Raw genomic sequence first — 27487 nt, forward strand, 5'->3', positions numbered from 1 at the left:
TAAATATAGCTCAGGAAACTGTTACAAGATTGTTACAAGATTACAGTTACTGCTCTCAGGCATCCTCTTCTCCCTGACTCAGTGAGGATTGTTTCTGGTTGGTAATAAATTCTTGTTCTAAAGGGACCCTAATACCTTTTATTACTTCAATACCTCCCATATTTTACAATGTTCCTATTTGTCTGAGTTTTCTATGATAGAGTTCAGTGAATATTTTGGAACTCATGTTTTATATTTTTTTAAAGAAAAAAGGAGATCAAAATGTAAAATATCTTATAATAATGTATTTATTATTTTAACAACTGGCAGCGTTACAATTCTTACATATATCAACTCTTTCTATTGTTGAAATGTAACAGTCTGGGTGCCATTCAATCCTTTCTACAATAAGGTCCACATTACTGTGTGATCCCTGGCATGCTGTGAGACACACTTCAGTTAAAGTGACAGGAAACCCCAAATTTTTCTTTCATGATTCAGATAGAACATACAATTTAAAACAACATTCCAATTTACTTCTATTATCAAGTTTACTTCATTCTCTTGTTATCTTTTGCTGAAGGAACAGCATTGCACTACTGGCAGCTAGCTGAACACACCTAGTTAGCCAATCACGAGAGACAAATGTGTGCAGGCACCAATCAGCAGCTAGCTCCCACTAGTTTAGGATATGTGCATAATCTTTTTCAACAAGGGATACCATGAGAACGAAGCACTTTTGAAAATAGAAGTGAATTTAAAAGTGTCTTAAAATGACATGCTCTATCTGAATCATGCAAGTTTCATTTTTACTTTCCTATCCCTTTAAGTATTGGTTCATCCCATATAGAGTTTTTGTACGGGCACCCATCAGATTAAAGGGACACTAATGTCAAAATAAAACTTTCAAGATTCAGGTAGAGAAAGTAATAAAAAAAAACTTATCATTTTACTTCCTTTATCAAAATGTTTACAGTCTTTTATATGTACATTTTTGAGTCACCATCTACTACAGAGCATGTGCAGCAATTCACAGTATATATGTACATGCATTTATGATTGGCTGATGGCTGTCACATGATGAGGGGAAGGAGAAAATGAAAGTAAACTTGACATTTGTCAGAACATAATCTACTACTCATTCTGCTATTTCACTGCTTTTCTATTATGCATTTGTTTATGATGCAAATATACTGGTACAGGTATTTTTTTAAACAGAAGTAGAGTATTTCAGATTCCTTTTGAAACTATTTAAAATATCATTTTTCTGGTCAGAATATTTCCTTGAAAGTTATATTTGCTTTAAAGTGACATAAAATAAGTTTTATTGTCCCTAAGAGGACTGCTGTACAGAGGAGTATATAAAATATGTATAATGAAAACGAACCTGCTCAACGGAGCGCCTCTGGGGTATGTAATAAATAATACAATGTTGTGATAGGTACTGATAGAGTGAGGGTGTGGGAATTATATCCTATGGGTGTTATTCTTAGGCGGCAACTGTTGTTCCCTGTGCGTCTGCACACGCACCCAAAATCCACAGAGTATCCAGAGTTGGGAAAAAAATAGTGACCAAGTGCGTGGAGCACGAAACGTTTGCTGTTTTTTGCACCTGTTCTCTATCTTGTGTTTTGCACAATTGTGCTGACCACTTTTTATACATGTTTGTATTATTTTAAATTATTTGGAATAAAGTTGAACTTTTAATTTTTTTGGGCTTGGAGCGCTATTTTTTTTCCCAACTCTGGATACTCTATAAAATATGTATGTTTGATCATGAATATTTCAATCAACTTATCATGTATTTGTGTCCTCAGGGCTGCTCCCAGACTCATCACTATAAAACAATTAACAATAATAAAATAAACAAATTGGAGACTATATTGCACAAGCCATTGTCAATGAATGAAAATTTATGATTGTTTAAAGAATCTACACACACTTAGAATACTATCACCATACACTTTAGAATATTATTCAAAATATTAACCCTAGTTTTAGAAAGCACTCAGCAACCTTACTCCTAGCTTTATGTCCTCACTCATCTCTAAATAGTCCCCAATATCTTTGATCAACCTCTGACCTTCATCTTTCCACTCCATTAATTTCGAATTCCTTCTCTGGCCTCCATGACTTCTCATGCGCTCCTCCTGTGCTCTGGGACTCTGTAGCCTGCTCTATATGACTGTCTACAACATTGTGTAGCTTCAGGCGCTCATTGCAAACCCACCAATTCAGAGAGTCTTACGATCCCTCCTCTTTCATCCTAACTAGGGGCGTGAATGCAGATGCTTTGGTAGCGTTCGAATGCGTAAGAAGGCGGCTGATCATGTCATTCGGCTCTTCTCAGAGGCGCATTAATTCCTATAAAAGTGAATTGCACTTTCACAAGAATAAATGCTGCTCCAAAAAGAGCCGAACAGCAGGAGCCACCGCCGCTACCAAAACACCCGAACTCACACCCCTTATCCTAAAAAAATCTCTAACTGCCTTAACTGACTGCTGTAACTACCATTCATGTAACAGGCTACCCAAACCTTTCTGCGCACCCTCAACTTATACACTCTAAGCTCTTCAGAGCAAGACCCTCCTCATGGTGTACTACAGTGCTTTCCAAACTGTGTGTCGGCAGCAGTGTTTAGGTGTGTCCCTGCTTCAGCACTAATTTTTTTAAATTTAATTTTTTTTTTTACATTTTTTTTGTTTTCTGACTTTCCGCCTGCCTGCTACGCATATCACATGGTTGACACATGATTGATACCTAGTCGGTCACAGATCATCTTAACCAATTGGCGCAGCTCAGTGGGAACTGAAACTATTCCCATTGGCGGCTTTGGCGGCACATTGACTCCTGATTGCACGTGTAGTCTCCTTAATTGGCTCGTGACTGCATGTGTAGTCAATGAGTGGGACTGCAGTGTGCAGCGCAGGCAGTAGTCACTCGGACTCACAAAGCTCTGAGGGCGGCAGCTTAAACGCTGAGCTAAAGTCAGAAGTCAAAGTGTTTTTTTTTCAGCTAGCTCCCAGTAGTGCAGTGCTACTTCTCCTCTTGATATATGGATAGGAAGTGGAAGCTTAAAAATGCTTGATGATGAAATGCGAGTGTCTTTATCTAATATTCCACCAAATATTCTGAAACTGTGTTCATCCCATCAACCTCATACATCCCATTAAAATAGTAAGTAGCTATTGGTGTTATTAATTATTGCACAAACATACTGTTACTTGTAAATACATTTAGTTATTATATAATTTATTTATGTGTAGTATCTTTTAAAACAAGTTAGTTTAACCTCCTGTTTGCTAGTACAACTGAATGACTGTCACGAAATGATGCAGGTCTAAAAAGTGTGTCACCAACATGAAAAGTTTGGAAAGCTCTGCTGTACTAGTTTTGTTTAGTCTGTTATGTATTTGTATATTTCCACAAATCTTTTGCAGTGTATACCCTTAATTTTGTACCCAGCGCTACAGAATTGTGCTGCACTATACAAATAAATGATAATAATTTCTGTTGTCTTGTTGTAGAATAACATATTAGCCAAGTCTAAACATTTAAAAAAAAAAAAAAACATCTTATTTATTACTGCTGCAGTTGATTTTCACTAGCCAAAATCCACCCAACAGTAGCCTTATTTTGGATGTGGGTTTCAGTCTGCGGACAACAACACTAGCTCCATTCAAATTGTTTTTGCACGTGTTAACAGCTAAAGCAGATTAGGGACAGATGTGTAGCAGGGTTGGCCCTGAGAAGTCTGCAGTGTGCTTTTTCATTTCTGAGAATTATAAAAAAAAAACACCATTTTCATAGCATTACATGAAAGGGAGCAAAATTTAAAAAAAAAAGTATATTGCAACGTTGTTTTGCTATTTATAAATAAACAATATGATTTGAAATGTCAAGGTGTTAACTTTTTGTTTAAAGTTAACATTTAACTAGTATGTTTTTAATAAGGCAAAAGTGCATAGTGCAAGCTGTTTGTGATCTCATACAAGTGCTGTAAAATTCAAACTCAATTTCAACCTTGATATCCCTGGGAACGATTTCCTCCTATATGAAACATATATTCAGAAATAAAATACTACATTGCAGCTAACACAGACACCATTTACTGTTTTGTACATAGCGAGAAAAAAATGTCACCAAACAAATAATTGTAAAAGTCTGATAAATGTCACCAATTAAAGAATTCTGATACTTCTATGTCAGCTGTGAGCTAGTAGCAATTATTCTATTATGTCCCTAAGACAAGTGACTGTGTAATGACGTCATCGTTACGTCTCCCCTTAGGTCTGGGTTATGAGCCCACTCTGTGCTCTCTGGATATTCCGCTTTACGTGTGACAGCCGGGACCTGACTGCACAGAGCTGTCCCTAAGCCTGACACAGTGACGTCAGCAGGCACTTTCCAGCATCTGCTGCTCCTCTCTTATATGAAAGTCATTTGTACTGGGAGCCTTGAAACTGTCATATTGAGGTGCGCATGTCTGATATCATTAACCTCTTGGCTTACAGAATGGATTAACCCCTTCTTTGCACTATGATGCAGTTCTGATTTCTCCACTTCATTTCACGGTAAAACTGTGTAACAGTTAATGGTCTATGGGTAATACAAGCTGCTAGAACCATGTTTATTCACTAAGCAATTAAAGGGACCTACAAGTGCAAAAATGCTACTATAGAGCTGTATTAATCTTCAGTTGTTTACATATAACTGTGTGTTTAACCACTGCAACCTGGGTTAAACGCATAGTTAAAGTCAGGTCTAGAGCAGCTAGTTGCACCTAGATGAACAGTGGTGAGCCAATGACAAGATAAAATGTGCATAGCCACCAATCAACAGATAGGATCTCTCAGTAGTGTATTGCTGCTCCCAGTCTACCTAGTTATGTTTTTCAACAAATTATACCAACATAAATAAATGCATTTACAATAGAAGTGCATTGAAAAGTATATTTAAATTACAGTTTTCCGTCCCTTTAATTTCCTTAAATTGATTTTGGAAGCTCATTGTGTGGATAAATGCTGAGGTTTACAATGTATAACAGTCACTGAAGTTTCTATAGAAATATGGCAGGGAAAGTGAGAGGCAGATCCAAAAAAATTGTACTCTATATATAGCACACTGGTTGAAAAACACTGATCTATATAGTGTGACTGGCAGCTCTAGGAGGGTGCTGAGGGTTCTATATACACCATATCCAGGGGCGGACTGGAGGGGGCAGGGTGGTTAAATTGTGTTTTGCAAACCAACTTGTTCTATGCAGGCTGCAGGGCAGGAGGTTATGTGGGAGGGGGTGACAGAAGTTAGTTTGTCAGTTTGTGTGGTTGCTAAGTGCTGTAATTATCTAATCTAATACTATAAAAAATGTGCTCTAGATTTACTAGTAAAGTGGTGACATTGTGTTAGTAGCATTTGTTGCAAGATTTTCTGTATTTGCAGTAAATCAAATAGTAGTTTAGTTTGCAGAAAGTAAAATGAAATACTTTGCACTATTTCATGAGATTATATGAAATGTCAAAATGTATTACCATGGAAAGAAGTCCCTTGGCACACTTTAATCCAATAAATAAATATAACCGCATAAGGCTGCTTAAAACGTTGTTGCACCTCTTTCATATTACAACGTGAATGTGTTTACTGTCCCTTTAAATGTGTATTTATTTGACTTATGTATCAGTTTAGGGTTAACCAGTTATAGTTTTTAGTATCATGCTTTATGATTTGCTCTGTCTATTGCTTATGTGCTGTATATGGGTATTACATTTCTGCAGAAGCACACAGGGTATAGGGCTTTGTTCTGATGTGGGGAACCAGAGTATGTTTGTCCCCATAGCACAGCCTGAGAGCTGAGCATACGGTGTAGTACTGAGAGTTCCCTGCACATAAGTATTAACCTCATCTTCTCTCTGACATCAGAGCTTCCAATCACAAAGCACCAGGGGGAGGAGAGCACTAAAACCTCACCCTCCTGAGAAACTTCAGCAGAGGGAACTTGATCTGAAGCTCAGTGTCTGCCACAGACCGTGCAGAGACTTACAGGGGAGGGTGACCACACATTGGGATTGCACTGGGATGTCATTGTCAGCAACCCTGAAAAGAACTGAAGCAAAATCACTGTGAGACCCTTCCCACTGTGAGAAGACCACTCTGATCTGCCTGAATCATCAGAAGACTTACAGTGAATTGTAACCTTTGGAATTTACACTTTGCCCTGGAAACCTACCCAAAGTTTTGTGACTACCTGCCCTGCACTGCTTCGTTATTAATACAGTAACTATACCCTGGGAGTTGATAGTATTTGAATTAAATACTGAAGAAGAAATAGGATTTTTCTCAAGAAATCAAATGTGAGAGAATAATTGTTACACACAGAGGTGACAAATAATGATCTTCAGCTGGAACTGACCTGGTCACGTTGCAAGGATACAATATGTCTTTTGAGCAGAATTTGACAACACACAATGAGTCAAGCACCAGTAACCTGGTCAGCAGACCCCCTACCATCCCAGCTGTTATGTTTATATTTGGGGTGGTGGGCAACCTGATCGCTATCATTGTCCTGTGCAAGTCCCGCAAGGAGCAGAAGGAGACAACTTTCTACACCCTGGTGTGTGGGCTGGCACTGACTGACTTGCTGGGGACTTGTCTAGTCAGCCCTGTGACCATAGCCACCTATGTGCAGAGCCGCTGGCCAGGAGGGGATGCCCTGTGTGAGTACAGTTCATTCATCCTGCTTTTCTTTGGACTGTCTGGTCTCAGCATCATCTGTGCTATGTCCATCGAGAGGTACCTGGCTATCAACCACGCCTATTTCTACAACCACTACGTGGACAAGAAGCTGGCAGGGCTGACACTGTTTGCCATCTACGCCTCTAATGTCCTTTTCTGTGCCCTGCCCAGCATGGGTTTGGGGAAGACCACCTTGCAGTATCCGCGCACCTGGTGCTTCATAGACTGGAAGACCAATGTCTCCACCCACGCGGCTTTCTCCTACATGTACGCGGGCTTCAGCTCCTTCTTGATCCTGGCCACAGTCATGTGCAATATTCTGGTGTGCGCAGCCCTCATCCGCATGCACCGGCAGTTTGTCCGCAGGACCTCTCTGGGCACAGACAACCGGATCTCAGACATCAGGAGGCGCCGGAGCTTCAGGAGGATGGCTGGGGCTGAGATCCAGATGGTCATCCTGCTCATAGCCACCTCTGTGGTGGTGGTCATCTGCTCCATCCCTCTTGTGGTGAGTCCCAGTTCTACTTCTGTCTCTGGCTTTCTCTCATTTTAGCAATTGTAAACTTTACCTAATTCTTTAGACTAGAAATCCCACTTTCTATAATTTATAACTTACTTTTTTGCCCTTTGATACTTATATGTGGCAGAACAAACATAGGCCACATGGGTCAAACTGTGACTCTATAACTATCTGCCCCAGTATTTCACCAAGTGAATCTATCCCCAACAGTACTGATCCCTTTCTATTTTGTCTGTGTGGATGAATTGTACAAGTTTATGGGTAGGTTTGTGGCAAACATGTTGCTAAATAATTGCTCAAATTAAGTTTGCTTACAGAGACAAATATATTTTTACTTAAATATCTGGAATTATTCATTTAGAATAGATGAATCAGCCCATCATTTGATTATGAACGATTTAGTGAACATAGGCTCAGACTTTTCTAATCGTTTTTAGCTGTCAAGGGGTTAATAGAATATTTTGTAACCACTAGCCTGGCAACAAGCCCCTTCTGTCGCCTGCTATTTAATTTGCTTCTGGATATGTTCTGCTAAGCTATATTTTCACTTACTAACAGAGTTTAAGGAATTACTTTCTAGTTAGTAAATGGTAATTCCAGTTTATGAGTTTGCCATGTACTTTACCTCCTAAAAATGCAAAAAAAATATTGTCTCTTCAAAAATCCTTCTATCAATTAACTATTAAAATAAGAGTTTGTAGAAAAAATACTGACAGGTCTTTTAATCATAAAAAAATAAGATCAGTATTTTCCTTAACCCTTTATATACCCACTATTATTGGAGCCAAAGGCTTAAACTGCTACACATTTAATCTGTGACATAATTTGCATAGTAATCCTGCAATAAATAAACATATAGCATAATAAATATAAGTATTACACAAGAGCTTACAGTCTAAATTTATGAAAGGAACACAACAGACTTCTGATCCCCTGGTGTTTTCAGGTTTTCCTCTGGATTAGTGAAGTTTTTAACAAGCTGTAATGTGAATATGCTTTTCACAGTTAAATGTATTACGTTTCAGTAGTTGAAGTTATGAAAAAAGGATACTTCTGAATGATTTGTTTTGCAGCTTCAGGGTGTAAATAACATATATACAGTAGCAATTTACAGAGTCCTGCACGCTTAGCTGGGGTTTAATAGGAGTCTTTGAATAAACAGACGTCTTCATTTTTAACAAGTAGGTGATATATCAGCCATAAAAGGGCTCAACAGGAAAGTGACTTTTTAGACACTGACTAATATTTTGCCACAAAAAAATATAGAGATATTTTGAGGTAGGTTTATACTTTGTTAATAGTCACACACACATAAATCCTAGCCAAGGCATGTTTGTTATTTCACATGGCTTGTGTCACATTTACTGAGTAAATAGTGACAGCCCTAGAGGACAGATGTTAGACACCCAATTACTGTGGTAGCACCCTTAAAAAGGTGTCTTTTGGAAGTCAGTCCTTTGTTTACACGTGTTTGCAATTGCATTAGCAGGATAGGAAGAGAGTAACATGGGGGCAAAAAGGAGCTTTAAATAAGAAAAGCAAACATATCACTAGATAACAATGATCCCCAACTAAATACTACAGGCCTCATATGTGGGGCAAAAACAGATGCCCCAAACATAGTAATATTAGCAGCAACATTGTAATTAGGAGAGATTTGCCGTTGTACATGAGCTGTATATTATTTTCAAAATAGTGGTTCATTGGCATCAAAAGAGTAGATCAAGTGGGTACTAACATTTTGATAAAATTGGTACAATTCTAGAGGCAGCATTGTTCCCCCCCTCCTCTGCCCAGACACCCCTGCCCCTGCCCTCCTCTATGTCCCCAAGTTCTACATGAGTGTGAATTTACCACCCATTTACTTATCAATACAACTTCAACCCATACCCAGATAGTAAAGAGGATCTGGGCTATTATATGGGTGGTGTATGAATAAAGTCTAGGTGGCCACAGTTTAGAATCATAACTTGATCTGCCTGTGTTGAAACTTGCTTTTCTTCTTTCATTCTCTTGATTATTTCAACACTGGTCTACATTTTTCTAGTCCGGTTCAGCAGTTTTTTTTTCTGGTACATTATAAGTAAAATCAATTAAAGATGACTGTGTTGCTTTACTTACATGTAGCACTAAAATGCCATATCAGGAAGTAGTTTTATGTCTATGGTTAACCTAGGTACAGAATATTAACTAAGTGCATAATTTGTAAGATATTTATCATTCCAATTTACTTATAAATAATGACTTTACACAAAGCACAACTTCTTTATTTGACATTAGAAACAAACATTGGGATTTTTTGTTGTATTTTTTTATCACATTTTTAAGATATTTGTTTAAAATGATTATTATTATTATTATTATTACTAATAATACAGTTTATTTATTTGAAATACAGCATCATACACCATAGTTAGAGATTTTACAGATCTATCTACTTTGCAAGCACAGAACACATTACATTTTATGTAATATATATATATATATATATATATATATATATATATATATATATATATATATATATATATATATATATATATATATTTATATAATCTACAAAATGTTTTCCTCTAGAGAACACGTAGTACAAAGAAGTTAAGATAAATCAAAACCTGTAAAACTCATATTTAAAGGACCACTAAATGCAGTACAGTTGCATAACTGACAAGTGCATAATGAAAAAAAAAAAACAATGCTATAACCCCTACTCTGAATTTGAAATAAGCAGTAGATTTTTCTCTGGCAGATTTATTTTTTCTCCCATTTTCCGGGCCTCCTATATCATGTGACAGACATCAGCCAATCACAGACTAGCATGAGCTTGTGCACATGCTCAGTAGGAAGTTGTTCCCCAGAAAGTGTGCATTTAAAAAAACTGTGCAAAATTTGATAATGGAAGTTTATTGGAAAGTGTCTTAAAACTCATGCTCTATCTGAATCATAAAAGTTTATTTTGACTTGAGTATCCATTTAAATGCTAGAACTTTGGAGATTTTGCTCTGTAAACTACCAGAGGTTTATGCAATGTATCACAATACTAGATATTCTAGATTATATGCAGAAGCAATGCTTGAAAAACTGCCAATTTCATTCATTTCCCTGCTTACCCAGTTTGCCTAGGTAATTGCCACTGTATTTACTCCACCTTTAAAACACAAATCAGTACAGGTGTCAACGATTTCAGAATTGTTTTCAACTGGTATTTTTCTCCATTAGTGCCAATGTAAAGAAATTTTATATCAGGAACTAACTAGCAACAGGGAAGGGGTGAAAGAATGACTCATTTACATAGTGCACTATTACAATAAATATTTACTTAGACACATCAAACCTTTATAGCTTAGCTTTGCTAGAAATGAGTAAAACACAAAAATGTCCGATTTTTTCTTTTACTCATATGAAACATAGAAGATGTAAATCATGTCATCAAAAAAGTACAACTAATTGAAAATGATAATTACTGATCTAGTATTACATTATACATTACATTATAACATGATTTTGATTCATAAATAACAGCCACACTGTACACACTTAGGCACACAACACATGCACCGTGCTGGTAGTGACTTGTAATTATCAGGTACACTTTACAGTCTCCAACATTAACAAAGTAAAGATATAAGAGCTGACAATTCGATTTCAGATTTAGTAGCCAGTGATCTATTCATACACATTGCAATGAGCGAGACAATGTTTTTTTTGTGTATAGTTATATGCAGAAAATAAAAAAAACTAGATGTAAAAGTCATAAACTCTATGTATTGTCTCTTTCTTTATACATATTGATTAATTAGTCTACAGAAATCTAATAATGGACCACTGTGATTATTGCATAACAGAGTGACAAATGGTTCAAGTCCTAGATGACTTCAGGCATGTCAGGAATTAAGAAAAACCTGTGCTGTAAACTTGATTGTTCTGCTAGATGGTTGTGGTTTTAAAATAATTTATTTGATGAATAAACCTGCCTTTTCTGTGGGAAAAAAACCTTATCAGCCAGTGACAGTACACAGTCATGCACTTATTTAACCTTTAATGCAATTAAAAGTATTTATGTTTTACCACTGTTCCTTCATAAATATGACAAAACAATGTTTAACCCCTTAATGACCACAATGTACCATGTATGTCACTGGTAGTTAAGGGTTTTTTTCAGGACATAATAGCACAAGTCTAGCAAGAAGACGCTATTAATACCCTCCCTCCAGCAGGCTTTGTGGAATAGAGCAGTCTCAACGCTGGTGGCAAGACCGCGCTATAAAACAATCAAGTCCCAAAAAAAGGCCAGTGACATACAGGGTACGTCACTGGTCCTTAAGGGGTTAATATCATCTCCCTTTAAATCCTATGAGTTAGTTCCGCAGATTTGTTACTTATAATATGACTATGAGATGCAAAACCCTACTATTAACCCTTTAAATAGAGCTGCCATTTATTGCAATGCTTTGCATTGGGACCCTTTTTGTCATTAAAGGGATATAAAACCCCACATTTTTCTTTCATGATTCAGATAGAGCATGCAATATTAAACAACTTTCTAATTTGCTTTTTTTTTTTTAATCAATTCTTCTTTGTTCTCTTAGTATCTTTTGTTAAAAAGGAGGGATGTATGCTTAGGAGCCAGCCCATATCTAGAGCACTATATGGCTGCAGTTTTTCAAGAATCATCCATTTGCAAAAGCACCAGAGCGCAGCACTATTTCCTGACATGTAGTGCTCCAGGTGCCTACCTAGGTATCTCTTCAGCACAGAATATCATGGGAACAAAACAAATTTGATAATATGAGTAAATTGGAAACTTTTTTTAAAACTTGAACGCTGCTCTGTCTGAATCACAAAATTATTTTTTTTGGAGGGGGTTTCATATCCCTTTAATGGGTTAAGTATAAATAAAGCTGCATGAATTACACACATCTGGCCCACTTTGTAGTCATCTACCTATAAATTTCCTTCAGAATAATGCTTACCTTGTTTTCCTTGTTTTAACTTTGAAAATTGCATCTGAAATGCAGCTTGCTGGATCTAGAACCCTCAACCTTCATTATGTTACGCAGTGACTGTTTAATCAGTGCAGGAACATTTTTTATATGTGTGCCTATCTGACCACAAACGAAAGAGATGAGATAAATATACTCAAGATTCTTTTACAAGGGGTACATCAATAGACTGCAAAACAATGCACTTTTGATAACAAATTTAAACTTATAACAGCTTTTAATACTTTATTATGTACACTGATTGTTTGCAATACAGTAGCTTGCTGCTGAGATATACCATGCATATAGAATTGACTATAATATCCCTTTACATTTGTTATGCAGCTACCTATTCTTTCTCCAAGGATATTCACACATCATTGGGACAAAGGTTTAGCAGCTGATTACAAAAATGACAATATTATTTACTGTTTAGCAGCTGCTAAAATGTAATATCTGACATTAAACAGATTTGATAACTGGGATCTCCTGAGCAGATGTAAAACATAAATTGCAGCTTCAGCTCTTGATAACCAGTTATTAATATTTGTTGATGGCAGGTGGGGCTGATACAAAATGCTGAATGCTGGGTATCTCAGGCAAGTCCTGCTATGCAAGCAGAGGTCAACACATAATTAAATGTTATGGCAACAGAATACAGTTAGAAATTCTGGTGTCATAGGGCATCGTTACCTTTATCCTCTCATTACATATAACTGGATACAATGAGGATAATTAGTGCCTGATGTTTATTTTCTTATCTGCTTTGTTTCTAGAGTCTGCTGAAGGGCACTTAAGCGCCAGACACCAAAAGCTTTGCCATATAAATGCAATAGCACTGGACAATCTTGATGTATATTGGTCAATTCCTTTAAACTGCATTTGAAATGTAGTGTTTTGCATTTCCAAATTGAACTTGTATTTCCTTTTAAGATGTACCTTTTATGCAGTCTTTCAATAAATTAATAAAGTGGGTGAGTTTGAAAACATTTTAAATGCAATTTTCATACTTAAAGGAACATGAAACTCAAACTTTTTTTTTTCCTGATTAAAATTGAGAATACAATTTTAAACAATTTTCAAATTTACTTCTAGTATCTCATTTGCTTCATTCTCTTGGTATCCTTTGTTAAGGAAACAACAATGGGTATAGGTGAGCAATGAGATGAGGCATATATGCAGCCACCAATCAGCAGATACTGAGCCTACCTAGGTATGCATTTCAACACAGAATACCAAGAGAACAACTCAAATTTGATAACTGAAGTACATTTGAAAGCTGTTTAAAACTGTATGCTCTATGTGAACCATGAAAGAAAACAATTGCGTTTCCTGTCCCTTTAAATTACAGAAAAAGGGAGCCAAATTAATAAAAAAAAGTATAGAAAAGTATAGTGCAAAGTTGTTTTGCTAATTAAACCTTTTATTAATCAAAATCTGAGTGTTTATTGTGCCTTTAACTTCAGCTCTTATTTAGCTTTATGCATAAAAACAGTTATTCAGGTATGTGTATGGAGTTGTAAACATTATGCATTTATGGGAAGATGAGAGTTCATTTAAAATAATATTTTAAGTCAGAATATTACGCATTTAAAATAATGTTTAATATCATTTTGATAAACTGACAGGAAGTAAATAACCTAAAACAATATATATGTATTATTATTATGTGGCTGCCATCTTGTGGACATCTGTTACTTAAATTAATTTGGATCTTTGATAGATCTGGATTATTTATTCATTAATTTGACTTGTTTAGTAAGAAGGGTAAACGTCAAGCTGGTCACGTATTGCTACTTTGCAAATCCCTCTCACATGGTCACTTGAGCAGCCAATCAGATTTTGCACAGGACAGAAGTGGGGGAGGTTTGAACACTGATTGGTTAGATTGCTGCTGTTTAATTCCAAAATGTCTGTTCTCTTTGGGTACCACAAGTTCATTTGGATTCATATTTTATAATTTGCTTACCTAGGGTTTTCCTGTACAGACAAATATTAACTTTGCTTTATGATAAGAATGTACTGAAATGATAATCATACTCTCTATTGTTGTCTAAGATACATGATTAAAACAAGTGTAATATCTGACCATGAAATGTAGATTTTAGATATGCCTTGAACATTGCAGAAAGTCTCTGTGTTTATTCAGGAATTACGACAGCCACCTGCAACAGCTGTGTCAATGTGTTCTTTTTCCAGATCTGCTAACTTGAATGTATTTTTTTAGTATTTAATGTATAATAGTCATGTAATAAAGTTTGTCTGACGTTGGCTCTTCGAAACATAGGTTAATCTAGGTTAATTTGAACATGTACATTATAGTTGAAAAAAAATAATAATTAAAGTGACAGGAAACCCCAAAATTTTCTTTCATGATTTGGATAGAACATACATTTTTAAACAAATTTTCAATTTACTTCCATTCTCAAATATGCTTTGTTCTCTTGTTATCGTTTGCTGAAGGAACAGCACTGCACTACTGGCAGCTAGATGAACACATCTAGTTAGCCAATCACACAAGACAAATGTGTGCAGCCACCAATCAGCAAATAGCTTCCACTAGTGTAGGATATGTGCGTATTCTTTTTCAACAAGGGATAGCAACCGTCAGGCCCACAGCCAAACCAGAGCAGATTACAAGACTAGATCACAGGAGGGATGAAACGTTCCTGGTTGTCTAATTTTCAATAAATATGTTGATGTAAAATGATACATTAATATCTAGTCTCCAAACACCAATACAGCACTTCTACAGATCAATAAATTATCTCTCTGCAACCTTTCTAACCTTGAATAAAAAAAAATAAACAGGGGAATAAATTAATAAAAAAATGTAATGCTGGAACTTAATCTGTTGGACAGTCTCCATTTTAAACATTTGCCCTTTCAAAATGTTCTACAATAATGATCTGTATGTCTGTTACCTTAGTTGTAAAATAAGGGTTTTGCAAATTACTTCTGAATACTGCACTCAAAATTCAAATTTGTATCCTTTATTCAAAAGCAAAAATTTAGCCCACAGACATAAAGCGGCATGAAAGTCAGAAACTTTAATGATTCGGGAATATTATGTTTTAAAAACTTTTCAAATTTACTTCTATTATCAATTTAAAGGGATACTAACCCCACATTTTTTTCTTTCATGATTCAGATAGAGCATGCAGTTTTAAGCAACTTTCTAATTTACTCCTATTATCAATTTTTCTTTGTTCTCATGTTATCTTGATTTGAAAAAGCAGTAATAAAAGGCTAGGAGCCGGCCCATTTTTAGTTCAGCACCTTGGTAGAGCTTGCTGATTGGTTTGCTACATTTAGCCACAAATCAACAAGTGCTACCCAGGTGCTGAAGAAAAAATGGTCTGGCTCTAAAGCTTACAGTACTGCTTTTTCAAATCAAGATACCAAGAGAATGAAGAACAATTGATAATAGGAGTAAATTAGAAAGTTGCTTAAAATCTCATGCTCTATCTGAATCATGAAAGAAAGAAATTGGGTTTAGTATCCCTTTTACTTAGTTCTCTTGATAGCATTTATTGAAGAGTATCAGCAGGTAGATACAGAGATGCATTGAGCACTATGGGCCGATGGTCTAATGCCAGTGAGATTATTTAACAATTCTCACCAGTCCTTCTATTTCTCTGGTGGAATTATCTAAAGCCACTTTTTACCCTGAAAACAGGGTGTCTCGCTAGGGGGCGTATACTGCATTTTCGTATGGGAAGGAGATGCAAACATCACAAAAGTGCACAATGAAAATCGTAATTTAAAAATCACACTAAACAAATAATTTAACCATTCACACATAAATACGCAGTATGACATTGTCTCTCAAATCCCAGCGTAATTCTGTAAACATTTCTGCCCTATAGATCTCTCACAAACTAAGTACAAATACTTTAAGGGACAGTCTACACCCGAATTTGTATTGTTTTAAAAGATAATCCCTTTATTACCTATGCCCCAGTTTTGCATAACCACCCGTTATATTAATATATGTTTTACCTCTGTGATTACCTTATATCTAAGCCTCTGCAGACTGCCCCCTTATCTCAGTGCTTTTGACAGAGATGCAGTTTAGCCAATCAGTGCAGACTCCTAAATAACTCCATGGGAGTGAGCACAATGTTATCTATATGACACACATGAACTAGTACTGTCTAACTGTGAAAAACTTTCAAAATGCTCTGAGCTAAGAGGTGGTTTTCAACTGTTTAGAAATTAGTTTGAGCCTACCTAGGTTTAGCTTTTCAAAAATACCACCAAAGGAACAAAGCAACTTTAATGATAAAAGTCAATTGGAAAGTTGTTAAAATGTCATGACCTATTTGAATCATGAAAGTTTAATTTTGACTAGACTGTCCCTTTAATATACTAATAGAAAAACACATGCATACATTGCTATTAGCGGAAACAAGCCCAATGTGACTTGTTTATGATGCAGCATTTCATTTTTAAAGTGCAAACTGCTAACTTCACTCTACCCAGCGAAGTTTCCTTATTCAGCAAACTCCATTACTTTCTATAGGTGACATCTGGCCACTTGCAAGAACTGGCTTTTTTTAGGATAATTCTACAAGGGCCGTGTGAGGGTCAGCATGAAAAACCACATCAGTACTGGCAAAGTTTAGAAAATCGGGGCCTATAAGACAGCAGTGTTTGTGTTTATAACAATGCATCACTCTTGAAACTATTTGTTCACTTCAACAAGCAAAAGCATAAGAACAAAGCAAATTAGACAATATAAGTAAATTGGAAACTTGTATAAAATTGTATGCTCTATCCAAATAAAGAATGCTTGTTTCATACTTTTGCATTCCTTTAAAATAAGTTTCAACAATTTGTGACAAACATTACATAAATCTATTGCTTGCAGTATTATTATAACTAATTCCTCATTTTAGGATACATGCAGACAATTCCCGAGCTTTACATTCTTTGTGCCTTAGGATGTGGATTGACTCAAATTATGTGTCAAACAAGATTGAACTAGAAACTTGCACTGAACTAAATATCCCACCAAAAACATGAAAATGTATAACACAGGTATATTATGACAGCATTTACTCAAGTAAGGGCATGCTAAAATAGTCATAAATCTACTGGATCAAAGACTATTTAATACATTGCATATTACAAAAGAGTAAACATGATTGTCTGTATACTGTAATTTGCTCTTCATATACTGGAGTACTTAAACACAGACAGATAAATATATTCAGGTAGTTGTTTCTCAATATATTTAATGCTAGAAAGAAAACTAGATTTGAACTATATATTTCCTGGATTTTAAACATCATCTGGAAATGACTACTCTGTATCTGGGAATATAATTCAATTTACTTATGATGTGTCTGTTATTCTAATTTATTTATCTATTTTTGCTAATGTAGAAGATTTCCTTTGTTTGCAACGTTGACTGTCTGGTTATACAACAGGTCAAATAAAGAGCAAAATCAAATGACCCAATGGCAGATTCCTTTAATAGGTTTTTGAAAGAGAAAATAGCTTCTTCAAACGACTACAGTTTTTTAAATACTTCAGCTTTTATCACATGTCATAGATATGTCCCAAGGGAGACATACTACAGAAACAAGAAACCACTCCATCCTGGCTTTTAAAGAGGTCAGCAAAGGTCACTAGAAGGTTACGTAATGTCATTTATCAGGTCAGACCATTGGAGGGTTGGCAACATTCAAACTGAGGGAAAAATCCAATACACCAGTTTATAAGCCAATAGTCAATCCAACCATTCATAATTGTTTTTTTAATGTAGGTATGTGACCTACCCAGAAACCATTGTGACATGCTAAAAGAACTAAACTGGCTGTCGCTGGAATCCAAATGCACCCTCCATCTTTCCTGCCTTGTGTTTAAAAGCTTTTCTGGGAAGCTCCCACCCTACCTGAGCAGTATGCTCTCACCGGTTATTCCCACCTCCTATTAACCTCCGATCCAGTACCAGCACATTATTTAGAGTGCCTCAATACAAAAAGAAAGCAGCTCGATCCTCCTTTTCCTACAGAGCACCACAATTATGGAACGACCTCCCGCACACTTTCAAACCTTCCCCATGCCTAATATCCTTTAAGAGATCCCTCTCTATATATCTCAAAACAGAATGCACCTGTCATTGTTGATTATATATTTCCTACCTGTTCTATGTTAAATTTTTGTGCATATATCATGTATTATTATTGTTTTGTATTTTATTGTACCCATTGCATCAAGGCAATGTTTTGTGTACCCAGGACATAGTTGAAAACGAGAGAAATCTCAATGTATCTTTCCTGGTAAAATATTTTATAAATAAATAAATTATCCACATGTTTCCAATGACCAGTTCTCCTTCAGGTCACATGTGACATTAGTTCACTTCTAACCATACAATGAAGACCTTGATTTATACACGTTTACCATATATTCCAATAAATTTACATAATAATCCAATAAACATTTTAACATTAATTTCAATATATAAATGAAATGAATAGGTCTAAAACAAAAAAATGCAAAATACTTCCTTAAAAAAAACAAAAAACTTTCTTTACAGAATAATCAAAGAAATATGAATTCTTCAGTCTCCTTGCCTCCCTTTTACCCGAAGGAATGGTGTGGGCATAGTGCAATGAGCACTATCACTGCACATTGTCTCAATTACTCATGACAGTACATATATCAGCACTCACTAAATGATTATTATTTGTATAGCACCACAAAAATTCTCTAAACGTTCTGAGGGCAAACAAGAAAAAACGTAGCACTTACATACATTGGGGACTTGAAAAGGTGCTTTTTTTAGCTAAACTATTCAAAATTATAGGGGGAATTTGGATTTATTTTAAAATGAGAACATAGCAATTTTTTCATTATTTACCAATAAATATAATCAGTTCATATTATTTATTTTTTAATATTTTATTTATTTCTCTTTAAACAGCAAATTTATATATACAGATTTATTCAGAAAAATTACATTGCACAAGGGCACAGTAATGACTTTTCACATCTGTTTTGGAATACGTCTGTTTAGTTACTTTTTTTGTCTCATCCCACGCTTATTGCTTGTCTTATTCATTTATCTGCATGGGAATGGTCAGGTGCATTTAAATAGTAGTTTTACAGCCCATAATCTAATATCTAAAAGCAAACAGCATTAAAATAGGCTGGGGTGTATAAGTATTTTAGTAATTTCTAGCTCTGTTTGTTAAAAAGCATTGGCCAAAAATAAAATGTGACATGTAGGCTGACCCAGACACTGACCCATAAACTGTATATTATTTCTAACATCTCCTATTTAGCCTTCTTTAGCAGCCAAACAGACACTAATAAGGTTTTTTTAATGTTCACACTATCCTTGCAGTCGAGAAAGCTATAAATAAGTGCTGCCATCTACTGGCCATAGATCCTAAAAATATTTTTTTTTTCTTTAGGACATCTTTTGAAATGTCTCTGAGAAATGCAGACAACCAGCGTGACTTAATAAAACCTTTAACACACTGCCATATTGCAGTTAACACCCTTTGTTTTATAGTGTACAGACTTTGTTTAGTAAAGCAGTTATTTTTACATTATGGTCTCAGAAAATAAACATATGCTTTTGATGAAGATGTTTTGAGGCCTTTTACATTCATATTTTCAAACGTCTGCAATTAATTAAGATGAAGAAATCTTTTTACAAAAATGTTTTTTTCATAGAACAAAAAAAAAGTAATAGCTCATATTATAGTTGCAGTATTGATTTTAAAAAGATGAATAATATTTATGAGAAGATCTAACCAGTATAAAATGTTGTCTATAAAAAAACGTAATTAGACATTTTAATGCAAAATAAATGTATTAGACCATGACATTTTCTAATATATAAGGTCTGACTGGAAAAACACAAAGATTGCAGCTCCCATGCTTAGCACAACTGTTGATTGGGGCTACATGTGATTTCCTGCTGAGGAGCTGCAATGTTGCTCCACAGAGGCACTTCACCGATGTGTTTAACCTCTTGTTTGTGTCAATTAAGCACACAGTAAGTTAGGGTCTGTAATGCAAACATTTCTTTTATTTGCATTAGAATCTCCCTTTAATGGATAAAAACTACTATGGTTACTATATTTTCTGGAAAATGTTCTTGTGTTATTAGCTATGGAGCAATCCCTATAGATGAATTGTGCACTAACATACACTTCCTGTTAGTTAAAAAATATTTTAACATTGCTAGAGCCCTTTGTGTTTAAAGAGACGCTAAACCCACATTTTTTCTTTCATGGTTTAGATAGAGCATGCAATTTTAAGCAACTTTCTAATTTACTCCTATTATCATTTTTTCTCGTTCTCTTGCTATCTTTATTTAAAAAGCAGGAATGTGACGCATAGGAGCCGGCCCATTTTTAGTTGAGAACCTGGGTTATGCTTGCTTATTGGTGGGTAAATGTAAGCCTCCAATAAGCAAACGCTATCCATGGTGCTGAACCTAAAATGGGCTGGCTGCTAAGATTTACATTCCTGCTTTTAAAATAAAGATAGCAAGAGAACGAAGAAAATTGATAATAGGAGTAAATTAGAAAGTTTCTTAAAATTGCCTGCTCTATCTGAATCATGAAAGAAAAAAATTGGGTTCAGTGTCCCTTTAATGTCCCTTTAATTTTAGCTAGATATTCAGCATGGAAGTATAGCTGATAACTGTGAGTGAATGGGGTTTTCTGAAGCTAAATAAACAGGATTTGTAAAATCATGAGGACTTGCTTTGCATTAGTTTGTAATTGTGCAGAAATATTTTGTACACATGAAACATACCTTTTTCAGCTTTTAACAAGAAACAATCTCAAATAGGTTTTAAAGGGATGTAAACTCTCCCTGTCACTTTGTCAGCTCCAGCAAGAATGCTTTATCAAAAGTTCTGAGCCAGACAGAAATGCAGAAATCAATTTAATAGCCCTTCAGGAATGTACCTGGAATTGATCAAGTATATATTATTGTCAAACAGCCCTAATTACTTGGGTAGGCCCTTGAGTAAACATAGATAAATGTCTGTAATCCTAAACAGAAAGTAAATGTACTTGTGATAGTAAAATACTGGGTACATACATATCACTAAAATTTCAAACCAAGACCTGGAGGTATGTTGAAGTCTTCTAGGGATATATTAAACTCAAAATTAGATTGGTCATTATTTAATAAAATTAAACATCAGTAAAATATAGATGCAATATTTACCCTGCTTACTTTTGATGTAGAATATCTTACCTTGCATTTCCTGTATTAAATTATGCTTGTCCAACACGTTCTGCAGCATGTGAATTTGCACAACACTGCAAATTGCTTGATTCAGCTACATACTACACAGTGACTGCTTAGAGTACTGCACAAACTAATTTACTGCTAACCCTAGTAGGGCATCATTAGGGGACATATATTAAACATATTCACAATGTGTAGAGTTTTACAAATCATTAATAATGTTTTTCACATATTTTTGCAATTTAGTGCACAGTGTAGAGACCTTGTAGTAGAAAAATGACATCCAGTAATTTGTTAGAGCATATCATTTTTGCCCCACTCACCATGGAAAACTATGTGTTTATCACCTGCAAAGGTTTTAAACACATAGATAAAGTCCCGCTCAGAAGCTACCAATTGACAGTGACAGTAGCACAACCACCCCAGAAAAAGACTGTGCTCAGGAGCTGCAGTGTTTGCAACTCCTTAGTGGCACTTTGCTTATGTGTGTAACAACTTTGGAGAGGTTAAACATATAAATTTCCACAGGCAGGAATGTAAAATGCTCATGCTCTAATGTCATTTTTCACAATATTGTCTCTTTAATTGCTAATATATTATGCATATATAAATATTCCTTTAATTTCCCTTTAAATCAACTATAATACTATCTGTAGTAAATTGTATTGCCCCTTAAGATTAGCCCTAACGATTGTCTATTCATCACAAAAAAATATATATTATATAAATTTCCATATACTGTATTCATACCTGTAAAATGCTTCGGGAAAAACAGGAGAGGAATAGATTTAAATGTAAGTTGTTTGAATTGCAGAGTAGCTAATTTAGGCATTGCTACACGCAGAACAATTCACTGGTTGCAGGCAACTGTCGTCAAACAAGTTTTAACAGGCTGTATTTGGAATTGATTCTCATTACCCTGAGTACATCAATAATGCAAAATGCCAAGAAAGCTGCTTCTGAAAATAAGAAATGGCATCTCTAAACTTGTTAAGCAAACTGGTCTAACCAGACTAAAACATTTTTACAACTATCTTCAAGAACACAACTGAAAGTTTCTAAAGTTTTCTTTTGTTCATATGCAATTATAGGTGACAGGCCAACTAGTAGCATTTCAAAGCGTATTCAGCTTAGAGATCTTATGTACTATAACATCGCTTCACAAACATTGCTCCCTCTGTAAGGTCTCAAACGCAATACAAATAGTACTATAATAAGTACATGGTGCCAAGGTTCTCACTTCTAAACAGTTGTAACACAGCTGGTATGAAATGTTCTCTACATTTTACAACAAGCTTAAAGTGACAAAGTATGAAAAATACTGATAAATACATTCTTATTGAAGTTGGATTGAATGCTTGAGTGCAGCCTACAGCAGAAGTTTAAGACTTCCAATTCCTTACGCGTTTTGCACCCAAACAAATAGGAAAACAATGCAAACAACTCAAAGTGATTTTAGCTAAAGTAGATAAGTACACCCTGTGATATTTTGCACATGCTCAGTAGGATCTTATACCCCAGAAAGTTTGAATATAAAAAGACTGCAAAATTTGATAATGGAAGTAAATGCGAAAGTTTCTTAAAACTGCATGCTCTTTCTGAATCATAAAAGTTTATTTTGACTTGAGTGTCCCTTAAAATAGGCTTCTGTCTCTCTTGGATTGGTTATATAGAGCACATATATTATCAGGATACAGACTGCCTATATTCTTTGTTTTTAGATGTGACTAATCCCTTTTTTTTTCTTTCTACTGCAGGTGCGAGTTTTTATTAACCAGCTTTACCAGCCAGAGTTGGTTTTGGAAGTGTCAGAAAACCCAGATTTAAAGGCCATCCGCATTGCTTCAGTGAATCCCATTCTGGATCCCTGGATCTACATTCTCCTTCGCAAGACTGTGCTAAGCAAACTAATAGAAAAGATTAAGTGCCTATTCTGTCGCATCGGCGGAGGAAGACGACCACATTCCACTGGAAGCTTCAACTGCACAGAGGGCAGAAGGGCCTCTTCTGCATTCTCCACTCATTCACCATCATTTGTTTCCCGGGAGTTAAGAGAAGTTAGTTCAACCTCTCAGACTTTACTATATCCTCTGGAACTGAGTGATGGTAGTTTTAAAGGTAGCACTGTACTACCAGGAGCCACAAATATTCCTGAAACTCCAGATAGGACGTTACATGGCTCTGATCAGTCAGTATCTTCGCAGGGTCCAGACTCAGAACAAGTTCTCCTAGTTGATGAGACAAAGCCTACACAGCTTTCACAGAATGGTGCATCCTCAAAGGGAAACCCACTTCATGTCACTTTTCCTAATGAAACTTTAAATGTATCCGAAAAATGTATATAGGCCTTTCATGTACTTTAGTCTCACAAATTAGTAATTGTGAATTAAGCTGAAAAAGAACTGAAAATGGTACTATATCTTCAGTGTGTGTCATGTGACAAGGGTTTTCTTGAAACAGTACAAATATTTCAGACTACTATAACAGAGAAACAAATATTATTTCCAAGAGGAATTATTTTACCTTGATTGACACTATTATGTATAACAAACCACTGGCACTTTTTGGAGAGTGAATGTCACCCTTTGTTATAGAAGGTATATGCTTTCCTTCTGAGGGACTGAAGATCAGTCATGGTTTTAAATTTGGCACTTACAACTGACTTTTCCTGGGCAAAACAATTTTGTCCAATATATGATGTCAATATGTCTTGTTAAGCTTTAAAATGTGAATTTTTATTGATGAATGTATGTATATGTAAAATGTAAGTTAATTTATTGTCTTCTCTGTGAGAAGGTTTTTTTCAGATGAACATGTCTAGTAAACTATAAAGATGTGATACCCTCTTCTTTAAAATTATTTGCTTAGGAAGAGAGGTTTTTTGTTTCAAAGCTCTAGTTTTGCACTTGTCTAAAAATATTACAGTACAAGATGTGGGAATGACAATAGACTCTTCGAGATGTGCGCTCTTCAATGCCATAAGGCTTTTATAAATCCTGCAACAGTCCACAAAATCATACAAAACAAAGGGTTTGTTTACTGGGTAACTAAATGAATGTAATTCTCTTGTATAAAATAAATCTGGTACTTGAAAATGAAAATACAGCTTGCAACAAAATACTATTTACAAAACACTCAAAAAAAGACTGACATAGAAAATGTTAATATAATGTACAAATAAAGTGCCATTAATTAAAAATACCTTAATGTATTCTACCTTGAAATGGTAACCATTCATTTAGATGAAAGTAAATGACAAACTACTGATATCCTGTGAGTTCTCAGCGGCTTCCAAGTTATTGGAAACTAGCAGTGACTTTTCTTGCATTACACGATCAGCAGATTGAGTCATAGGGGTCAATTTACTAATGTGCGAGCAGGCATGATACAATGTAGCGTATCGTGTCTGCTGCACATCGATAAATGCCGACCGCATAGGCTGTCGGCATTTATCATTGCACCAGTAATTCTGGTGCAATACTGCCCCCTGCAGATTCGCGGCCAATTGGCTGCTAGCAGGGGATGTCAATCAACATGATCGTATCCGATCGGGTTGACTTCGGTCCGCCGCCTCAGAGCAACTTTCCGGCGAGCCAAACACGGGGGGCATCAAACGCCGTACAGAGCTTGATAAATTGACCCCTAAAATGTTATTATGTTAATTTCTAAAACATTTAAGCACATTACAGTTAAATGTAAGCTCCCATTGAAATATGGTTTTAACCTCTTTAAAGACAAGAAATTAAATATCAGTGTACTACCTTTTTATGTTATCTGTATAACAAACAAACAAATCTGAGTAATACATTCTCTAAGCACGTATAGTGGTATGAAGAAAGTGTAATTTTGATGATAATGAGTGATGTACATTTTTGAAATAGGTCAGTTTTCACAATTAAAGGGACAATTAAGTGATTTATACTTGTGCATAACAGCAGTTTATCACTGCATTGTAACATCTGTGTACAAAATACATTTTCTTGTATTTTTTTTATTTAAAATGTATTTTTCATATAAAATCTGCATTGTTTTGCAAATTAAAAAAGGAGTCCAGAGCATTGTTTAAACAGTCTATTTTGCTGTTAGAGGACAGATATAAATTAATTGTTGCTGGGTCATAGAAACTGCAAACTTAACAAGAAGGTAATCTAGCTGTTGAAAGGGAAGTGAAAAAGCACAATTTGCAGAGTTAAATTACAGGCAAAGCAGACAAAAAATGTTCGTTGCATTGTTTTACTGTTCTTACTTAAAGGGACAGTCTACTCCAGAATTCTTATTCTTTAAAAAGATAAATAATCACTTTACTACCCATTCCCCAGTTTTGCATAACCAACTGTTATATTTATGTACTTTTTACCTCTGTGATTACCTTGTATCTAAGCCTCTGCAGACTGCCCCCTTATTTCAGTTCTTTAGACAAACATTTTAGTCAGTGCTGACTCATAAATAACTCCACGGGAGTGAGCACAATTCTATATAACAAACATGAACTAGCACTGCCTAGCTGTGGAAAACAATCAAAATGCATGTAGATAATAGGCTGCCTCCAAGGGTTTAGAAATAAGCATATGAGCCCCCCTAGGTTTAGCTTTCTACAAAGAATACCAAGAGAACAAAGCAAATTTGATGATAAAAGTACATTGGAAAGTTGTTTAAAATTACATGTCCTATCTGAATCACGGAAGTTTTATTTTGACTAGACTGTCCCTTTAAATATTTTATAGGGTACTTAATGTTTCATTTATTGTCCCCTTAAGCAAAGCATAACCCATTTACTATCTTATTGTCATTTGCATTACTGCTTCATATTGTAGCACGTTAATATGGAAAAAAATCTTCATGAAGAACGCACTCAAAACATTTTGTCTGCTAACTGTCTAACTACACTAGATTAATACAAAATTGTCAAACAATTTTCCACTCAAGCATTGTCAAAACCAGTCATAATTCTTTCTTCCCGCAAAGCTAAAGAAGTAATTGCTTCCTACATACCAGCTATAATTAACGACACAGTTTGCACATATGTCACATTATGGAAAAATACGTACAACACAGTTGTTTAAAGGGATAGGAAATTAAACTTGCAAGAATTAGATAGAGTATGTCATTTTAAGACACTTTTAAAGTCCGTTCTATTTTCAAATGTGCTTTGTTTTCTTGGTACCCATTGTTGAAAATGAATAATCATATATCCTACACAAGTGGGAGCTAGCTGGTAATTGGTGCCCGCATACATTTGTCTCTTGTGATTGGCTAACTAGATGTGTTCAGCTTCCTGTCAGTAGTGCAATGATGTTTCATCAGCAAAGGATAAAAATAAAATTAAGCAAATTTGATTATACAATTTAATTTGAAAGTTGTTAAAAATTGTATGTTCTATCCAAATTATGTAATAACAATTTTGAGTTTCCTGTCCCTTTAAATACTTTATAAAGTTACAGACCTATTTATTATCCACATTTATTTGTTTTTGCATATAAAGTACAGGTAACACATTTAGTGCTAATAAGCTAATGATTGACTATTTTGATGATTGAGTTTTGTGACAAATGTATTAACCCTACAACTATTTTGCACCATTACCTTTTTCTATAGGAGTTTTATTTTTGATTGAACCATATAACATGGGAGCATTTATGAATGGTCCAGCTAAGCCTATGGCAGCACAGAAAGAATCAGTACCGAATAGGATATGTATATGACATAAATGTGCATATTCCCCATTGCAGGATTTTTTTCTTCACATCTACTAATGTGTTTATAATAAACATACAGCATCATCTTAGGTTAGACACTTATAATTTCATCCAAGCACATTTTGTGAATCCTGTATAGATATTTAAAGGGTTTTCATAAAAAAAGACATTAAATGAGCATGAATTTTTGCTTTTGGTGCCCATGTGAAATGCTTTATTGTAATTACATTCTGAGTCTGTTGTATGTAAACCAGTTGTATTGGCCAAAATATTTTTTTTTTTGGGTAAAAATCACAATAAAACTGATTTGTTCAGCGTACATTTCCATTTGTGTATAAATAGTATT

The 27487-nt window shown here is 35.2% G+C and overlaps 1 protein-coding gene across 1 annotated transcript; it reads left to right on the top strand.

Annotated features, from left to right (window-relative positions):
- Positions 1-5980: 5980 nt before the first annotated feature.
- PTGER4 (prostaglandin E receptor 4) lies at positions 5981-27460 on the top strand. The gene is made up of 2 exons (XM_053701228.1): positions 5981-7220; positions 23203-27460. The coding sequence occupies exons 1-2, from the start codon at positions 6414-6416 to the stop codon at positions 23788-23790; spliced, it is 1395 nt and encodes a 464-aa protein (XP_053557203.1). The 5' UTR covers positions 5981-6413; the 3' UTR covers positions 23791-27460.
- The last annotated feature ends 27 nt before the right edge of the window (positions 27461-27487 follow it).

The sequence above is a fragment of the Bombina bombina genome, chromosome 2, assembly GCF_027579735.1.
Source record: "Bombina bombina isolate aBomBom1 chromosome 2, aBomBom1.pri, whole genome shotgun sequence".
In the NCBI taxonomy this organism is placed as follows: Eukaryota; Metazoa; Chordata; class Amphibia; order Anura; family Bombinatoridae; genus Bombina; species Bombina bombina.

Bases quoted from the DNA above. Each gene is read 5' to 3' on its own strand.
- PTGER4 (XM_053701228.1), top strand. From the start codon at position 6,414: ATGTCTTTTGAGCAGAATTTGACAACACACAATGAGTCAAGCACCAGT. The intron at 7,221-23,202 runs GTGAGTCCCAGT...TTTCTACTGCAG, and splicing joins TCTGCTCCATCCCTCTTGTG to GTGCGAGTTTTTATTAACCA.